At 48.1% G+C, this 19,085-nt stretch overlaps 1 protein-coding gene across 3 annotated transcripts in view; it reads left to right on the forward strand.

The window, feature by feature from the left end:
• The window catches only part of mcu (mitochondrial calcium uniporter), a 177,956-nt gene that overhangs the window by 47,918 nt on the left and 110,953 nt on the right, over positions 1-19,085 (forward strand). The window contains exon 2 of one of the 3 annotated variants that reach the window (XM_070865577.1): positions 9,389-9,940. The exons of 1 other annotated variant lie outside the window; for it this stretch is intronic. In XM_070865577.1, the coding sequence (XP_070721678.1) occupies positions 9,764-9,940 (177 nt within the window). In that variant the 5' untranslated portion in view covers positions 9,389-9,763. The remainder of the gene's footprint in view (positions 1-9,388; positions 9,941-19,085) is intronic. One more of the 3 variants, XM_070865578.1, reaches the window with a different exon arrangement.

The raw sequence follows: 19,085 nt of genomic DNA on the forward strand, positions 1-19,085 counted from the left end.
GCTCATTCCCAGCGGGAGTCAAGTTGTCTGCCAGCAGGCAGTCCCGGCATACAAGGATATCGTGGGCACAAACCATCTCGCGTGCTCTGTCACATCTGCACACATTTACATTTAAAGTGGATCTGAGCGTGTAATTCATTATCACCATTCAGATGTTTCTAAATAAACTTCCAGATTGGTCATATAATTGGCAAATCAAGTTCAACACCGATAAATGTGAGGTCACTTATTACTTGGAGGGTGCAAGTATATATCCTCTGTAAATCCTCTCGCATTTCAGTTTTTGTCATGCTTGATGTTCCCAATTGCAGGGATGCTCCATTCTTGCCATTTAGTGTAAAATGATGAAGCGGTCGTCTGAGGCTTTGAGGAATAGTTTCTGTCACGCAGATGAAGAGGAGGAAAATCAGTGGGTTTACCATTCCTGGACCTGTTGAGCGCTCAAAGCCTGATGCTTGGTAACGTGTGTGTGTACGCGCGCGTGTGTGTGTGTACGCGCGCGTGTGTGTGTGTACGCGCGCGTGTGTGTGTGTGTACGCGCGTGTGAACAACCCTTCCCTTCCTGCCTGCGGGCGACCCCTGACCTCCGGCCTGCGGAACCACCCCGATCTGCCCCCGCCCGCCCCCCCCCCCAAGCCGGCTGCGAGAGCGACCCTGCTGTACTATTTTATAAAACCTTCTGTACAGCAATTTTCTCCAAATAATCTTTCCCTTTGTCATCATCATAGGCAGTCCCTCGAATCGAGGATGACTTGCTTCCATGTCAAAAAGTTCACAGGTGTTTCAATGATGGACCTAATATTCCAGATCCCGAACTGCATGTTGAAGGGTGGAAGATGCCTGTGCGTGGATTTTTTTAAACATGGGGTGGCCGTTGCACACCAGCCACCACACGGGCTTGACAGAGCTAGGTCTTGGTCCAGCGGCAAGGATTAACCAAGACGACTGGAGACCAGCTCTGCTGCACGGACCTAGTGCGTGCACGGACCTAGTGCGCACACGTATCGCAGTGTGGGCTGGGCCCGTGCTGCCCCTGGGTCCTCGCCTCTCCTGGGCCCCGATCATATCTTTCTATCTTAGTAATTAACTAGCGACGACTTGGAGTTAAAACAGCGGAGATTGTGAGTGTCACTTCAGACTGTTATAATTAGTAGGGTGAGTTTGTGAGAATTACAAGATAAATATGTTGATTTGGACTTAAGTTTCGGAATGTGTTTTTTGGCACTAAACATGGTCAGGGTGAGGCTTTCAGTTCCAGCACCACAGCGGGCAGTTCTGCCAGCTTCAATGGAGCAGTGCCAACAGTGACCACACTTCAAAAGTATCTCATTGGCTGGAAAGCACCTTGGGACAACCTGAGGTTGTGAAAGGCGCTATAGAAATGCAATTTTTTTTTTCTTCCCTCATAACTTCACAGCCAATGAAGTACTTTTGGAGTGTAGTCACTGTTGTAATGTGGGAAATGCAGCAGCCAATTTGCACACAGCAAGCTCCCACAAACAGCGATGTGATAATGACCACATAATCTTTTTTTTTTTAATGTTGATTGAGGGATAAATATTGGCCAGAACACCGGGGCTAACTCCCCTGCTCTTTGAAATAGTGCCGTGGGATCTTTTACGTCCACCTGAGAGAGCAGACGGAGCCTTAGTTTAACATCTCATCCGAAAGATGGCACCTCCGACAGTGCGGCACTCCCTCAGCACGGCACTAGAGTGTCAGCCTGGATTTATTGTACTCAAGTCCCTGGAGTGGGACTTGCACCCAAGAGGCAAGGGTGCTGCCCACTGAGCCACGGCTGGAACTGGGATTTGGTGGCAAATGGACCCCCTGGTTATACTGGCCGGCGTTAGCAGTGTAAACAGACCATCGATGCTGAAACTGGCACCAGTGCTCCTGACCGCTGATCCAGATCATGGCACTGCACATCGGTAGAAGCAAGCCATCGGATCACAACATCAAAGACTGCGACTCCCTTTTCTTTCCGGTGTGTCTTCTCTCTGAACTGCAGCAAAGGGAACTGGTGCGTCAAATCACTCCCAGTTACTTGCAGCAGTGCGGCCCCCCGGCCTGCTTAACACGGGAATTTTCCACTCATTTCATTCTGGCAGGGGAGAGCAGTGTCACTCGATGCAGCTGTCAATTTAGCATCAGACATGGGTTTTTATTTCTTCAAAAAAAAATCTCTGCACTGAGTTAAATTTTCCCTTCAGCATATAGCCTCTTCTATATCTGTGAACTCGTGTGGAAGCAAGTCATCCTCATTCGAGGGACCACCTATGATATGATCTATATTCATGTATCAATTCCTATAATTACTCTTCTGCCTGCCGCTCCTGTCTTCTCCCCGCAAGCTTTGAGAACTGCTTAATCCTCCGGAAGTTAAGAGATCCTTGCTTAACGTGTCATGTTTTCCACAGTGAAATGTCTCAAAGGTCTTCACACAGTGAATTACTTTTGGTGAGCAGTGACTGTTTGGCAGATCAACATGACCAGGCATGCTGTGCCATCAACAGCAACAAAAGAAGGAGCTCGCATTTCTATAGCGCCTTTCACAGCCTATGGATGTCCCAAAGCCCAATGAAGCAACCAATTTAAGCACACCAAGGTTTCACGAACAGCAGTGTGGATGATGACCAGATAATCTAATTTTAGAGATGTTGATTGAGGGATAAATATTGGCCCAGGACACCGGGGAGAACTCCCCTGCTCTTCTTCGGAATAGTGGTCACGGCATCGTTTATCTCCACCCGAGAGAGCAGACTGGGCCTCGGTTTAAGGTCTCATCCGAAAGGATGGAGGTCCAGTTGGTCGTCTTCAGTGGTTTTAGTTGAGGGAGGAATATTGGCCAAGATATTTGCAAACCATCTTGTCCTTTTTAATAGATTTTTAGATCCACCGTGATGGTTGGTTTTCACGCTGCTACTATAAAGTTGGGTAGATTTTTATAACTACAGAGAAAATGAAGTCTGTGCTGTTTGTGTGGAAAATAAAATTGTATTCTGAGGGGAAGAGAAGTTGGCGAACTAAACTTGTGGAGTGAGAGTGAGTGGTGGTGATTTCCTCATTTTCTCTGTTCACTGGATCCACAAACCCTCACTTTATGAAGCTTTCACTTCAAAGAAATGGAACTTAAACTGACCCCAATCTGTTTGCAGTTATGTAATGGTGGAGCTTTTGCCCAAATATGGACTTGGTTTTGCACAAGCCCTGGGGGATTGACTTTTATTGCCACGATGACGTGTAGCCGATCTGGACTGCACCCAGGTCTGCGGCTCTTCTGATTGGTGGGCAGGTGGATGGAATGTCAGTGGCAGTCTGGAAACTTTTGTATCGTCACGCTTGTTCTAAAACTTCTGTAACTAAGGGAGTTGAGACATGTTTGAGAGTTAACTCGCTTTATTTACAGGGTGGGGGAGGGGGGGGGACTTGGAATCATTTTCTCATCAGCTGTGGCTCAGTCGACAACACTCTCGCCTCGGAGTCAGAATGTTGTGGGTTCAAGCCCCCACTTTAGGGACTTGAGTGCAAAAAATCTAGGCTGACTCTCCAGTGGAGCGCTGCACTGTCGGAGGTGCCGTCTTTCAGATGAGACGTTAAACCGAGGCCCCGTATGCTCTCTCGGGTGGACGTAAAAGATCCCATGGCACTGTTTTGAAGAAGAGCAGGGGAGTTCTCCCTGGTGTCCTGGGGCCAATATTTATTGCTCAATCAACATAACAAAAACAGATTCTCTGGTCATTATCACATTGCTGTTTGTGGGAGCTTGCTGTGCACAAATTGGCTGCTGCGTTTCCCACATTACAACAGTGACTACTCTCCAAAAGTACTTCATTCGTTGTAAAGCGATTTGAGATGTCCGGTGGCCCTGAAAGGCGCTATATAAATGCAAGTCTTTCTTTTTCTTTTTTATAAATTGTTTCTGAAATAATAATGGAAGAATGATTTCATGAAGTTCCTGTGGTATTACATGCCGATAAGATGGCGCGGGAGACAGCTCTTGGTTGTTCCAGTGTGTGGGTGTGTGTTTATTTACATTGCAAATCTGTTGGCAGATACAAAGGCAACTTGGGCCTTGTGGGCAGCCCAATCACCGAGGATAGATTTGTGTGATGAGCTCATCCTACTCTTGACCTTCCCCCAAAGCTGGCAATAAATTGTATTGGCTCGCGGTTCAACGGGTCCCTGGTACAATACTGTCCAACACTGCGCCCTTGAGGTCAATCCTTCAGCTAAGGCACTGAATCTCGGCGGGCATTTCAACCGTGTGGGGGCGAGGTGGGAACAAAACGCACCCAAGCTCAATTCAAGCCACACGCTATGACCATGATCTCCAGCAGGGGCCACTGGCTAGCTGTCGTGTCTTGTTTCCCGCCCCCATCCCCTGCCCGAACCCAAGGATATCGCGAGCAATTGCAGCCTCTCGGTCACCTCCAGCTGATACCATCAACTCTGCATTGACTGAGAATCGACCCGGGACGACCCATGGACTGTACAGCTCCGTACCACAGCACACCCTCATTCAGCCACTGACCAATCTGAAAGAGTGCTGCACTTTCGGAGGGGCTGTCTTTCGGATGAGTCATTAAACAGAGACCCCATCTGCCCTCTTGGATGGATCCCATGCTGCTATTTTGCTGGTGTCCTGGGCCAATATATATCCACCAACCAAAATCACTTTTTAAAAAAAAAAAATAAATAATAATTATCTCTGTCATTCTCTCATTGCTGTGTGTGGGAGCTTGCTGTGCGCAAATTAGCTGCCGTGTTTCCTACATTACAACAGTGACTACACTTCAAAAGTACTGCATTGGTGTAGAGTGCTTTGGGACGTTCGGTGGTCAGGAAAGGCGCTATATAAATGCAAGACTTTCAATTAAGGGGCGTTCCTGATTGGATTTAAACGAGGCTGCTTGTCCAATTAACTTCTGGACGAATGGGTGGAAAGTGACTCTGACATAACCGAAGCCAAATGGGACAAACCAATATATTGTTTTAAAAAGCGTCTTAAGGAGCAGTGCTTTTAATATAATACAGTTGGAATGCCTTCTGTGTCACACTAGCCCCCACCACCATCATAGGCAGTCCCTCGGAATCGAGGAAGACTTGCTTCCACTCTTAGCATGCGTTCTTAGGTGGTCCAATACGAGAGCCACAGTCTCTGTCACAGGTGGGACAGACAGTGGTTGAAGGAAGGGGTGGGTGGGACAGGTTTGCCGCACGCTCCTTCCGCTGCCTGCGCTTGGTTTCTGCATGCTCTCGGCGACGAGACTCGAGGTGCTCAGCGCCCTCCCGGATGCACTTCCTCCACTTAGGGCGGACTGGTCTTTTGGCCAGGGACTCCCAGGTGTCGGTGGGGATGTCGCACTTTTATCAGGGAGGCTTTGAGGCCCTACCACCATGCCCCCTTAGGTTTGACCATCGGCTGGGTGCAGGGGTGGAGGAGGGGGGGGGGGGGGGTCTGTGTCCTCACTCCTTCTCAGCCCGACAGTTCAGGCAGGAAGTGAAAGAGGCAAAATCGCAACCAAAAGGGTAAACAGCACGTGGAACCAAACAGAAAATACTGTAAACGGCAGGGCAACATCTGTGGAGACAACCCAGGAGTTACTGTTTGATGTTCAGCGAGAGGATGCCATGTCTGTCCTCTCCACACATGCTTTCTGCCCTGCTGTGCTTTTCTCAGCAGCTTCTGTTTCAGATTTCCGGCATCCGCCATATTTCGCTGTTTCAAGCAGCGCGGGGACCTGCTGTATCGCTGACCTGTGATCCAGTCTCCAACACTACTGTATCTGCACACATTTAGTGGTTCCTCTCTGCCTCTTTCCTCCTCCAAGACATTCCTGACAACACAGCTCTTTCATCAAGCTTTCGGCCATCATTCCTAATATCTCCTCCAAGGGCTCGGTGTCAAATTCTGTTTGAGAACGCTCCTGTGAAGCCTATATCAAGGCATGTTGTTGGTCCAGAGTGTGACGGGGACTCATTGCTCTGTTCGAGGACAAATCACCGTGCGGTGTGATAAACCGCCTGCTGGCATCAAATGTTCAGCTGTGTGTTTTGTTTCCGTGCATCAGCTCTGCTCGATGTTAAGTTCTCTCACTGTCGCTGTGACCTCGCTCTGCCTTTATAGCTTGCAACTGGGCCAAACTGGACTCTCCATTTCTCGTTTTCCCCTCGGAAATGAGATGGCCTTGCGTAACTGTTTCTCGTTGTTGTTTCGGGGGTCTTGTATCAGGCATGCGGCCAATGTGCCCCGTCCTTCGGAGCTGATCGAACGTGATCAATACCTCGATGGTGGCGATGTTGGCCTGAGAGAGACAACACTGACATTGGTGTGCCTGTCCTCCCAAGATCTTGCGGAGGCGGCGTCGGTGGTACTTCTCCAGTGCTTTGAGGTGCTTACTGTACGTTGTCCACGTCTCTGAAGCATTTTAGGAGGGCGGGTATCACCACTGTCCTGTGGACCATGAGGATTGAATTGCAGTTTGCAGATGACGTCTGCTTTTGTGCGCACTCGGAGGCCGAACTCCAAGCCGTCTTTCGGAGGAGACGCTAAACTGAGGCTCCACCTGCCCCCTTGGGGACGGAAACGATCCCATGGCAATATTTTGAAGAAGAGCAGGGGAGTTATCCCCGGTGTCCTGGGGCCAATATTTATCCCTCAATCAACATCACAAACAGATTATCTGGGTCATTGTCACATTGCTGTTTGTGGGAGCTTGCTGTGCGCAAATTAGCTGCCGCGTTTCCCACATTACAACAGCAACTGCACTCCAAAAGTACTTCATTGGCTGTAAAGTGCTTTGAGATATCTGGTGGTCGTGAAAGGCGCTATAGAAATGCAAGTCTTTTAGGGGTAGGCCATAGCGCCCCTCGAGCATGCTCCACCATTCAATAAGATCATGGCTGAATTTCTATATCAAATCCACGTCCTGGCCTGTTGATTTATCCCTTGATTCCCTTTGTGTCCAAAAATCTATCAATCTCGGTTTTGAATATACTCAAAGACTGAGCCTCCACAGCCTTCGGAGGGAGAGAATTCCAAAGATTCACCACCCTCCGAACGAAGAGATTTCTTCCATTCTCAGTCCCAAATGGCCGACCCCTTATCTTGAGTTTATTTTCTTTTTCAAGAAATGGTCAGCCTTGGTGTGGGCTTGGCTCAGTTGGTAACACCCTTGTCGCTACATCAGTCGGCTGAGGTTTCAAGGTGCAATGGAACCAAATAGAGAATATAAGTCTGACGTCTTCCTGGAGGTCATGTCAGGCGACGACCTGCCTCCAACTGCCCCGCCCCCACACTCCTGCCATTGGTCACCCAACATGTCCATCCTCGTGGGGCCCCGCCTTCCCACACCAGTTGGAAAGCAAACTGGCTCTGCACTGTCCGATTGGCTGATTCTTGACTGTCAGTCAAACCCCCATTTTTAAAATTCTTGTCGCCAATATTCTTGTAACTAATTAATATTCAAAAAATCTTGCGTGCAATTTTTTTTTGATGGTCCCTCTGAAGTTTTCTCCTTGCTTGCTCGCAGCATATGTCCTGGAGGTTATGCTTGAACTGTATAAAACACTAATTGGGCCACAGCTAGAGTACTGCGTGCAGTTCTGGTCACCACACTACAGGAACGATTGCACTAGAGAGGATACAGAGGAGATTTACGAGAATGTTGTCTGGACTAGAGAATTTTAGTGATGAGGAAAGATTGGATAGGCTGGGTTTGTTTTCCTTGGAACAGAGGAGGCTGAGGTGAGACCTTATTGAGGTGTATAAAATTATGAGGGGCCGAGACAGAGTGGATAGGAAGGACCTATTTCCCTTTGCAGAGGGGTCAACAACCAGGGGGCATAGATTTTAAAAATAATTGTTAGGAGGTTTAGAGGGGATTTGAGGGGAAATTTCTTCACCCAGAGGGTGGTGGGGGTCTGGAACTCACTGCCTGAAAGGATGGTAGAGGCAGAAACCCTCACCACATTTAAAAAGTACTTGGATGTGCACCTGAAGTGCCGTAACCTACAGGGCTACGGACCAAGAGCTGGAAAGTGGGATTAGGCTGGATCGCTCTTTGTCGGCCGGCGCGGGACACGATGGGCCGAATGGCCCCCTTCCGTGATGTAAATTTCTCTGATTCTATGATTAATTGTTAGTCCCCGGAGAATCCTGGGCAATCCGAGAGAGTTGGTAACCCGAGAAGCGAGAGATCGAGGGCCTGGATCTGAGCCTCGAGCTTCTGCCAGCGGGGACAAAGTGATTTTGTTCTCCTTTTGTTTCCATTTCTGCGGCATCAAGCCGCCCTCAGCTGTTCCCCACGAGCGCCGCAAAGCTCAGCACTTTGAGTGCAAGTGCTTGTGTTGTTGAGCATTGCAGTGCAACATGTATTAAAAATAGCTTAAAAATGATATTGAATTCCAATGTCTCGGGTGAAGAAGGTAACCACCATAGCTTTCTTTTAAAGCTATTAATCCTGAGAAGTAAAAACAGAAAGTGCTGAAAACACTCAGCGGGTCGGGCAGCATCTATGGCGAGAGATACAGAGTTAGTGTTTATGTATTTATGCTTGGGGTCACCAGACACCAGGGGGCACCACTGTCGGAGGTCATCGGGTTGTAAGCACGCGTGCGCGGTCACTGGGATATAAGCGCGGGTACCATGTTACGCGGGTTACTTACGGGCGCGAATAAAGTTGGATCAGGTTTACACCTGAGTCAGCTTACAGTCACAAGTCATTACATTCATTACAGTTTCAGATCCATGACCCTTCGTCAGAACTGGAAAACGTTTATTCTTTCCTCCCCTCCCCCCATTCCCTGCCCTCGACACTTGTAGAATCCTCCAAGGTTCACAAACACAGCGATGGGTGGGTAGCACCCTCGCCTCGGAGTCAGAAGATTGTGGGTTCAAGTCCCACTCCAGGACTTGAGCACATAAATCTAGCCTGACACTCCCAGTGCAGTGCTGAGGGAGTGCTGCACTGTCGGAGGTGCCGTCTTTTGGATGAGATGTTAAACCGAGGCCCCGTCTGCTCTCTCAGGTGGACGTAAAAGATCCCACGGCACTATTTCAAAGAGGAGCAGGGGAGTTATCCCCGGTGTCCTGGCCAATATTTATCCCTCAGCTGATATCACTTAAAAAAAAATTTTTAAAAAATTATCTGGTCGTTATCAAATTGCTGTTTGTGGGAGCTTGCTGTACGCACGTTGTTTGCTGCGTTTTCTACATTACAGCAGTGACTATATTTAAAGTACTTCATTGGCTGTAAAGCGCCTTGAGACATCCTGAGCTCCAGTTGTTCTGCCTCGGTGACTGCTTGGTATTGTGCTGATTCTGGAAGATTGCCTATACAGGCTGATGGTGAACGAGATTTAAACCTTTTTATTTTCCTTCTAGGATTGCTGAGCTGCCCTTGATCTGCCCAGCGTATCCTCTTCCCCAGGAGCCTCCACCGTCAGGCCCTGCTCTCCATCTGTTTCTTTCCTGTCAAGATGATTTTCCATTTCCAAAGCTGTTGGCCTCCGAGTGACAGTGCGGCTCAGTTGGTCCATCCATCCTCGTGCCTCTGCGTTCGGGAGGCTTGTGGCTTCAACACCCACTCCAGGACCAAAGCACGTAATCTAGACTGACACCTCCGAGCAGTACCTTCGGATGACGCATTGAACTCTGCAGGGAGCCCCATCTGTCAGCTCGAATTGACGTTAAAAATCGCATGGATTCCCAGAGCAGTGGGGAGTTCCCCCACTGTCCCGGCCAATATTCCCCTCTCAAATGATCCCACGAAAAAAAAAACCAGATGAACTGTCGATTCATCTCCGCATGTTGTTTGTGGGATCTTGCTCCATGCGAACAGTTGCCGTATTTGACTGCATTAACAGTCACGGCACTTCCATGCAATTCACGGTACGCAGGTTGCGTCAGCATGTTGGAGAGGTGAACAAGGGCTACGTAAGTGCATGTTCTAAAAATAAAACTGCAGATGGACACTAAGTCTACATGCAGTGGAGCTTAGCATCACCAGGACAGCGCGCTCAAACCTGTCTGTTTAGATTCGGAGTTTATCAACCATAAAATCATGAGGGGTCTGGACAGAGTAGATAGAGAGACTATTCCCATTGGCGGAAGGGTCGAGAACCAGAGGACACCGATTTAAGGTGATTAGCAAAAGGGAAGTCAAGGGTTATAGGGAGCGGGCTGGGAAGTGGAGTTGAGGCCAAGATCAGATCAGCCTGGGATCTTATTGAATGGTGGAGGAGGTTCAAGGGGCTGAATGGCCGACTCCTGCTCCTAGTTCTTATGTTCTTGTGTTCTTAAGAACAAACGGTGACATGAGGAACAACTTTTTTTTCGCAGCGAGTGGTTATGATCTGGAATGCGCTGCCTGAAGGGGTGGTGGAGGCAGATTCATTCGTGGCTTTCAAAAGGGAGTTGGATAAGTTTTTAAAGAAAAAAAAAAAAATAATTGCAGGGCTATGGGGAAAGGGCGGGGGAGTGGGACTGGCTGAAGAGCTCTTGCAGAGAGCCGGCACGGGCTCGACGGGCCGAATGGCCTCCTTCAGCGCTGTAGCCGTTCTATGATTCGACAGGAAGGAACTACGCTTGGTTACTGTGACTCGAGTAGTGCAGGTTTGGTTTGGCTGGTGTGGACTTTGGCTCAAACTGCATGTGTGTGGGATCAAAGGCAGCCTGCTTGTGTCTCTGCTTTGTATCCCCTGCTGTTGCCTAGATATCGGTAATATATTTTTAACAGCTGATTGGGTCTCTCTTGCTGCACTGCCGCGACTCTGCTCAAGGAGAAGTCGAATACACAAAGCTTAAAAGATTAATAGAGCTCTGGGGGGGGGGGAGCAGGGAAAGGTGACCCGCCCGGCAATGCTGCACTCTCACCCCTGAGTCAGAAGGTTGTGGGTTCAAATCCTACTCGGAGAGAGAAATTGGGGAGTGTATCAACCCATGGCTACTCTTGACCTGCTTCGAGCTGACTGGCTCAAGCGCTGCCATGTCTCAGGAAGGGACCTAGATCATTAAAATATCATGGACAGGTACAGAACATAATCACAAAGGGCTAATGGGATGCTGGCCCTTGTATCGAGAGGACTCGAATACAAGGGGGCAGAAGTTATGCTGCAGCTGTACAAAGCCCTGGTTAGCCCACACCTGGAGCACTGTGAGCAGTTCTGGGTTCCACACCTTCAGGAGGATATATTAGCCTTGGAGGGAGAGCAGCGTAGGTTTATCAGAATGACACCCGAGCTTCAAGGGTTGAATTACTTGGAATTTGTACTTTCAAATCTTCCATTATTGTCCGCTCCTGATTGGGTCTAAGTGGTTGAAGTGTCCTCTCCAGTTTGCGTAGTGTTTTGAAGTGGCGCACATAATCTCCCATTACTGCACTCTGCCTGCTCCAAAGGCTTATACAGTCCGATTTTATCACCCCCCTCGGTGTTGCCGAAGCTGTGGTCACATTACCACAGCTCCCATAGTTTGCGTGCTCATTATCACATTACTGTTTGTGGGAGCTTGCTGTGCGCAAGTTGGCTGCCGTGTTTCCTATATTATAACAGTGACTACACTCCAAAAGTACTTCATTGGCTGTAAAGCGCATTGAGATGTCCGGTAGTCGTGAAAGGCGCTATATAAATGCAAGATCCCGCGCAGGCCGCTCACCAACTGTTGCACTGTAAACACCGCGCGTGCTCGGAAATGTAAAGAAACAGGCTGCACAGAACAAAGCGCAGCTTACAGGGAGCGTTGGACAGGATGCTGTGGTCGATATATAAATATACCTCATTGCTCTTTTACCATCTCCCTTGCCTCCGACCATTTCAAATGGCCAGGGCGGCTTCAGATATTCCCAGACCCAGATATTGCTGGACTGTGACCACCAGGCTCAGCTTGGAAATTCTCTTATTCCTATCCCGGCTCCCAAAATCTCAGGCCACTGAGAGAATCGTGGCTCCCAGGTCGTATGAGGTACGGTGGCATAGTGGTTCTGTTGCTGGTTGAGTAATCCAGGGGCCTGGACCTCAGCAGCTGGGGAATTTAAATTAATTTAATTGAATAAATCTGAATGAAAAGTTAGTGTCAGACCATGAAACCACTGGATTGTTGTAAAAACCCATCTGACTCATTAATTTTCTTCAGGGAAGGAAATCTGCCTTTCTTACCCCGCTCTGGGCCGACATGTGACTCCAGACCCACAGCAATGTGGTTTACACTTAACTGCCCTCTGAAATGTCCTCACAAGCCACTCAGTTGTCCTAAACCTTTGCGGCAAAGTCAGCACTGTGGGAGCACCTTCACCACATTGACTGCAACAGTTCAAGAAGGCAATTAGGGATGGGCAATAAATGCCAGCCTTGCTGGCGACGTCCATATCCCAGGAACAAATATTTTTAAAAAAAGCAACAGCCTGACTCATAAGAACATAAGAAATAGGAGCAGGAGTCGGCCATTCGGCCCCTCGAGCCTGCTCCGCCATTTAATACAATCATGGCTGATCCGATCATGGACTCGGCTCCACTTCCCCGCCCGCTCCCCATAACCCCTTATTCCCTTATCGGTCAAAAATCTGTCTATCCCTGACTTAAATTTATCCAATCCATTTGTTTTGTGGCCAGAACCATTAATGCTCCAAACACGTCGGTTTGTCGCAATTTAGGCTATAAAATGCATTTTTCGCACCATTTAATCTAAAACAAGAAGGATAGAGAAAATGTACATTCACAGGTTCATGAAGAATTGATGGAAACTGAATATTCATGGATTCTTAACCCTCGCATGCTGGCTTAAATCGTATTTAATACTGTTTAAAAATTACACTCTTGAACTTGATGACCTTGCATTAGCAGCAAACTTTGCTGCACTCACACACCCCCATCATGTCCCCACGTGCTGAGAGAACAATCGGTGCACTTTGGGCCAGTTTTAGTCCAAGGATTCTACCAACATTCTCTGCAGGCAGAGATGTATCGAGTTTGACTCTGTGTCACAAAAGCACTTGTCCTCAACTGCAGCTCTCGGGTCCTTTCCGATGCCGTTGAGCTCAAATCCGAACTGGCCTTACTGCCGATGGTCCCACTTGACAATTAATGACTGAAAAACCCTCACAAAGCTGGTGTCTGGCTGTGATGAAAATCACATGGCAAGGTTCAGGAGGTTAGATGAATCATTGTAGTTCCAGTGTGCTCCAACCAATATCTGCACTCACCATGCAGTCCCTTGGCTTGCCTCAAATAATTAAGACTTCACAGAAATTACAGGCACATTTTGGTCCTAAGCTGTTTTGTTAGCAACTCGACACATTTTTATTTTGGTAATCTACTAGCATTTTTATGTGGGACAAGTCTTTGAAAAGCCCTTTTAACCTCTCTCCAATTAATCCCCTATTGTTTCTGCCTCCTGGCTCGGTTCCATCCATTGCATTGTCACGTCACAATCTGAGGGGAAGTGGGTGGGAACAGGAATTCCTGGTTGCATTTCAAATGCTCCTGCTTTTGTGTGTGTCTCTTTGCTGCAAGGTTCAACTGAAGTCCATTTTGAAATGGTAGCTGTTTCACGGCTAAAGGGATCAGGGGGTCTGGAGAGAAGGCAGAGGGGGTGGGGTACTGAGGTTGCATGATCAGCCACGGTTATATTGAATGGCGGTGCAGGCTCGAAGGGCCGAATGGCCTGCTCCTGCACCTATTTTCTATGTTTCTATGGTCACAGCTTCCTGAAACCGTCAATGATGTGTTTAGAGATCGCTCGCTCTACATTGCATATAATAGTCGGCCTCCCAGGGCACCAGAACTGCAAAAGAAATTGCAATTCTATCAAGCCTTATCGCATCTCAAAGCGCTTCGTATACAATGAATTACTTTGAAGAACACAGACTTTTATATAAGCAAACATGGCAGCCATTTCGCGCAAAGCAAAATCCCCAAAACAGGATTCCAGCCAATGAGCAGTATTAATCTTCTTTCACTGGTGCTGATTGGAGGGAGTGACGTTGAGCGAACCGTCTCATCTTTGAATAGCATCCTGAAGAAGAAGTCGAAGACCTGCATTTCCATCGCGCTTTTCACTGCCTCAGGACTTTCCAAAGCGCTTTACAGCCGATGAAGTACTTTTTGAAGTGTACTCACTGTAGTAGTGCAGGAAACGCGGCAGACAATTTGAGTACAAAATCTAGGCTGACACTCCCAGTGCAGGGCTGAGGGAGTGCTGCACTGTCGGAGGTGCCGTCTTTTGGATAAGACGTTATAAACCGACGCCCCGTCCACGTGCTCAAGTGGACGTAAAAGATCCCACGGTGCCATTTGAGGAAGAGCAGGGGTGTTATTACCGGTGTCGGCTAATATTTATCCCTCGACAGACATTTCAAAAACAGATTATCTGATCATTATCTTCTTGTTATTTGTGGGAGCTTGCTGTGCGCAAATTGGCTGCCGCGTTTCTTACATTGCAACAGTGACTCCACTCCAAAAAGTACTTCTTTGGCTGTAAAGCACTTTGGCATGTCCTAAGATTGTGAAAGGCGCTATATAGATGCAAGTCTTTCCCTGCTATTTATAAGCCTGTTTAGCTGCAGTCCGGAAAAACTGGAAGCATGTCTATTCTTGCTTAGTTGTTGTGAACCTTTTTAAAGACTTCAAATATATGTATCCCTATGCTGCCGTCAGGGCTATACATATACATAGCTCTGTCAAGCCCGTGTGGTGGCTGATGTGCAATGGCTACCATCATCATCATTGGCAGTCCCTCGGAATCGAGGAGGTCCGGCAAGTGTTTGTGGCGGAGGAGTGGTGAGAGATTGTGGCTGAGATTCGGCGAATGTTTTATGGCGGAAGAGTGGCGAGAGATTGTGGCGGAGGTGTGGTGAATGAGGGTACGGGGTCCAGAAGAGGCGAGGGCCCAGGGGCAGCACGGGCCCAGCCCACACCGCGATATGTGTGCGCACTCGGTCCATGCAGCAGAGCAGCTCTCCAGTTGTCCTGGTTAACCCTTGCCACTGGGCCAAGACCCGAGCTCTGTCAAGCCCGTGTGGTGGCTGGTGTGCAATGGCCACCACACGTTAAAAAAATCCACCCACAGGCATCTTCCACCCTTCAGGATGTAGTTCAGGACCTGGAATATTAGGTCCTTTTTTGAAACACCTGTGAACTCGTCCCTTTTTGGTGTGGAAACAAGTCATCCTCGATTAGAGGGACTGCCAAAGATGGTGACATATTTTCCTGCTGCTTAAAACTGTTGGTGTGGTTCACTCCTGATGTTCTCACCCTTCCCCTTTCAGGTACTGCAGCAGGCCCATCAAGGTCAACCGGCCCCTTGGATTTCCTGCCCTCCCAATTGACAGAAGAACATAAGAAATAGGAGCAGGAGTCGGCCACACGGCCCCGTGAGCCTGCTCCACCATTCAATGAGATCATGGCTGATCATCGATCTCAACTCCACTTTCCCTCCTGATCGCCACAATCCCTGGATTTCCCTCGACCCCCAAAAATCAATCTTTCTCGGCCTTGAATATATTCAGAGACTCAGCATCCACAGCCTCGAGGGCAGAGAATTCCAAAGGTTCACCACCCTCCTGAGTGAAGAAATTCCTCATCTCTTGTCTTAAATGGCTTACCCATTATCCTGAGACTGTGCGCCCCGAGTTCTAGACACTCCAGTCAGGGGAAGCAACCTCTCAGCATCTACCCTGTCAATCCCCCTCAATATTGTATGTTTCAATGGGATCGCCTCTCATTCATCTAAACTCCAGAGAGTACAGGCCCATTCTACTCAGTCGCTTCTCATAAGTAAGTTCTCTCATCCCAGGAATCAATCTAGTGAACCTCTGTTGAACTGCCTCCAATGTAAGTGTATCCTTCCTTAGATAATGAGGCCAAAACTGTGCACAGTACTCCAGGTGTGGTCTCACCAGGGCCCTGTACGATTGTAGCAAGACTTCCTTACTCTTATACTCCAACCCCCTTGCATTAAAGGACAATATGCTATTTGCCTTCCTTATTGCTTGCTGTACCTGCATGCTAGCTTTCTGTGTTTCCTGTACGAGGGCATCCAAATCTCTCTGGACTCCAACATTTAAAAGTTTCTCATCAAAAAATATTCTGTTTTTCTATTCTTTCTACCAAAGTGAATAACCTCTCATTTCCCTACATTCTACCCCATCTGCCATCTTACTGCCCATTCACTTAATCTATCTATAGCCCTTTGCAGTTGCTTTGTGTTCTCCTCACAGCTTAGTGGCCCACCGAGCTTTGTATTGTCAGCAAATCTGGATACATTACACTAGGTCCCTTCATCCAAGTCATTAATATAGATTGTAAATAGCTGAGGCCCCAGCACTGATCCTTGCGGCACCCCACCAGTTACAGCTGATAATCTGAAAAAGACCCGTTTATCCCTACTCTGTTTTCGGTCCGTTAACCAATCCTCTCTCCATGCTAATACATTATCTCCAATTCCATTAGCCCTATCTTGTGCAATAACCTTTTATGGAGGCACCTTATCGAATGCCTTTTGGAAATCCAACATCCTCAAAAAACTCTTAATGAATTTGTCAAACCCGATTTCCCTTTCATAAAACTATGTTGACTCTGCCTAATCATGCTATGATTATTGAAGTGCCCTGACACCACTTCCTTAGCAATGGATTCCAGCATTTTTCCCATGACTGATGTCCGGCTAACTGGCCTGTTGTTACCTGTTTTCTCTCTCCCTCCTTTCTTGAATAGCAATGTTACTTTTGCCACCTTCCAATCTGCTGTATCCGTTCTAGAATCCAGGGAGTTTTGAAAGATCAAAACGAATGCATTCGTGGATCTCTGCAGCCACCTGGTTTCGAACCCCAGGATGTAGGCCGTCAGGTCCAGGGGATTTGTTGGCTTTTAGTCCCATTAGTTTCTCTCGTACTTTTTCTCTACTTACAGTAATTACATTAAGTTCCTCGCCCTCACTCGACCCTGGGCATATTGCCGATAGGAAGGGTGCTTAGCGCTGGCAGCTTGCCTACTCAGAGTAAATGAGGCCTGTCCCAAGAAAATCGATCCGGCCTCCTGCTGACCTCAATGGGCAGGCCGAGCAGGTACACCGCGTGCAAGGTTTTAGACGCTCCACGTGTAAATCGACCCCAGTGCTGGCTTAAGCAATTAAATACAGACGAAGGGTCTCGGACCGGAATCGTTAGCGGTTTCTCTCACCACGGATGCTGCTTGGTTTGCTGAGTGTTCCCAGCATTTTCTGTTCTTGTTGTAAAGAAAGAAATACTTGGATTTATAATGCGTTTCATCATATTGCTGAGTGTCATGAGTTGCTTTTGAAGTGCAGAGACTACAGGGAGTTAAGTCACCGATGAGCCCTGATGGCGGAAAAGGCTCGAGGGCCTCAGTGGCCGCCTCCTGTTCCTGTGTTCCTATTATTTAAGTGAAGGTGGGGGCAATTTTACTTGGAATTCCCCTCAAAAAGATATAAGACCAGTTGTGTCATGTCTTTAATACTCTTATGAATGACTCCGCGAGGCCTAGATTTGTACTTGAGCTATTGTGACCTTAGTCCCATTTATTGTAACTCCAGAGTGAGGCACAAGCATGGTGGACAGCCTTTGATACTAGGCCCTGCACACCTATGCAGGTGACCCTCGGGTCTCCCACCACAGTGCCCTCTGGTGGCACACCTTATGTGACTGTACAGTTGGTATACATGGTCTCATAAGAACATAAGAATTAGGAACAGGAGTAGGCCATCTAGCCCCTCGAGCCTGCTCTGCCATTCAACAAGATCATGGCTGATCTGGCCGTGGACTCAGCTCCACTTACCCGCCCTCTCCCCGTAAACCTTAATTCCCTTATTGGTTAAAAATCTATCTATCTGTGACTTGAATACATTCAATGAGCTAGCCTCAACTGCTTCCTTGGGCAGAGAATTCCACAGATTCATAATCCTCTGGGAGAAGAAATTCCTTCTCGACTCGGATTTAAATTGGCTCCCCCATATTTTGAGGCTGTGCCCCCTAGTTCTAGTCTCCCCGACCAGTGGAAACAACCTCTCTGCCTCTATCTTGTCTATCCCTTTCATTATTTTAAATGTTTCTATAAGATCACCCCTCATCCTTCTGAACTCCAACGAGTAAAGACCCAGTCTACTCAATCTATCATCATAAGGTAACCCCCTCATCTCCGGAATCAGCCTAGTGAATCATCTCTGTCCCCCCTCCAAAGCTAGTATATCCTTCCTTAAGTAAGGTGACCAAAACTGCACGCAGTACTCCAGGTGCGGCCTCACCAATACCCTGTACAGTTGCAGAAGGACCTCCCTGCTTTTGTACTCCATCCCTCTCGCAATGAAGGCCAACATTCCATTCGCCTTCCTGATTACCTGCAAACTAACTTTTTGGGATTCATGCACAAGGACCCCCAGGTCCCTCTGCACGTTAAGTTGGTCTGTGTTTTGTGGATGTGACTGAGGGAGGAATGTTGGCTTAGAACATCGGGAGCACAGTTCCCCCATCTCGAACAGTGCCAGGGAAGTTTTCATATTCGCCGGAATAGACTGGGAAGAGGGACTTGATTTAGCATCTCATCGCTGACCGTGTGGCACTCACTCGACAGTCCAGTGGACATTGTGCGCTGAAGTTGTGAGAGATCGCTTGGAATGTTCTGAACACTGGGGTCATTTCAGTGGGATGGGGGTGTTAAGATTAGTCTCTGAAGATAGACACTGGATGTGGGAAAATATGTCCTAAGATATCGCCGTCCCCAGTTTTTCTGATTTTTTTTTTTTGTTCTCTCCTTCCCATGGCAGCTGTTGATGATTCTGCCATTCCTATTTACTTCCCTATCTTGACTCATCTTTTGTTTTTTAACTTGTCCCATTACCATCACCTTTTGCCCTGCACCATCATCCCTTTTGTCTCTCTCATCTCTCCTGCCTTCCACCCCATCACAGACCTTCCCTCTTGTTCTTTCCTCCCCCTTCCCCCCCCCTCCCCCCCCCCCCCCACCACCTTTCCCTGTCCCTTCACTCGCTCAAAAACCTGTTACATCTCAACTTTATCCAGTTCTGACGAAGGGTCATCGACCTGAGACATTGACTCTGCCTGACCTGCTGA

Source organism: Pristiophorus japonicus, chromosome 22 (genome assembly GCF_044704955.1).
Source record: "Pristiophorus japonicus isolate sPriJap1 chromosome 22, sPriJap1.hap1, whole genome shotgun sequence".
In the NCBI taxonomy this organism is placed as follows: Eukaryota; Metazoa; Chordata; class Chondrichthyes; family Pristiophoridae; genus Pristiophorus; species Pristiophorus japonicus.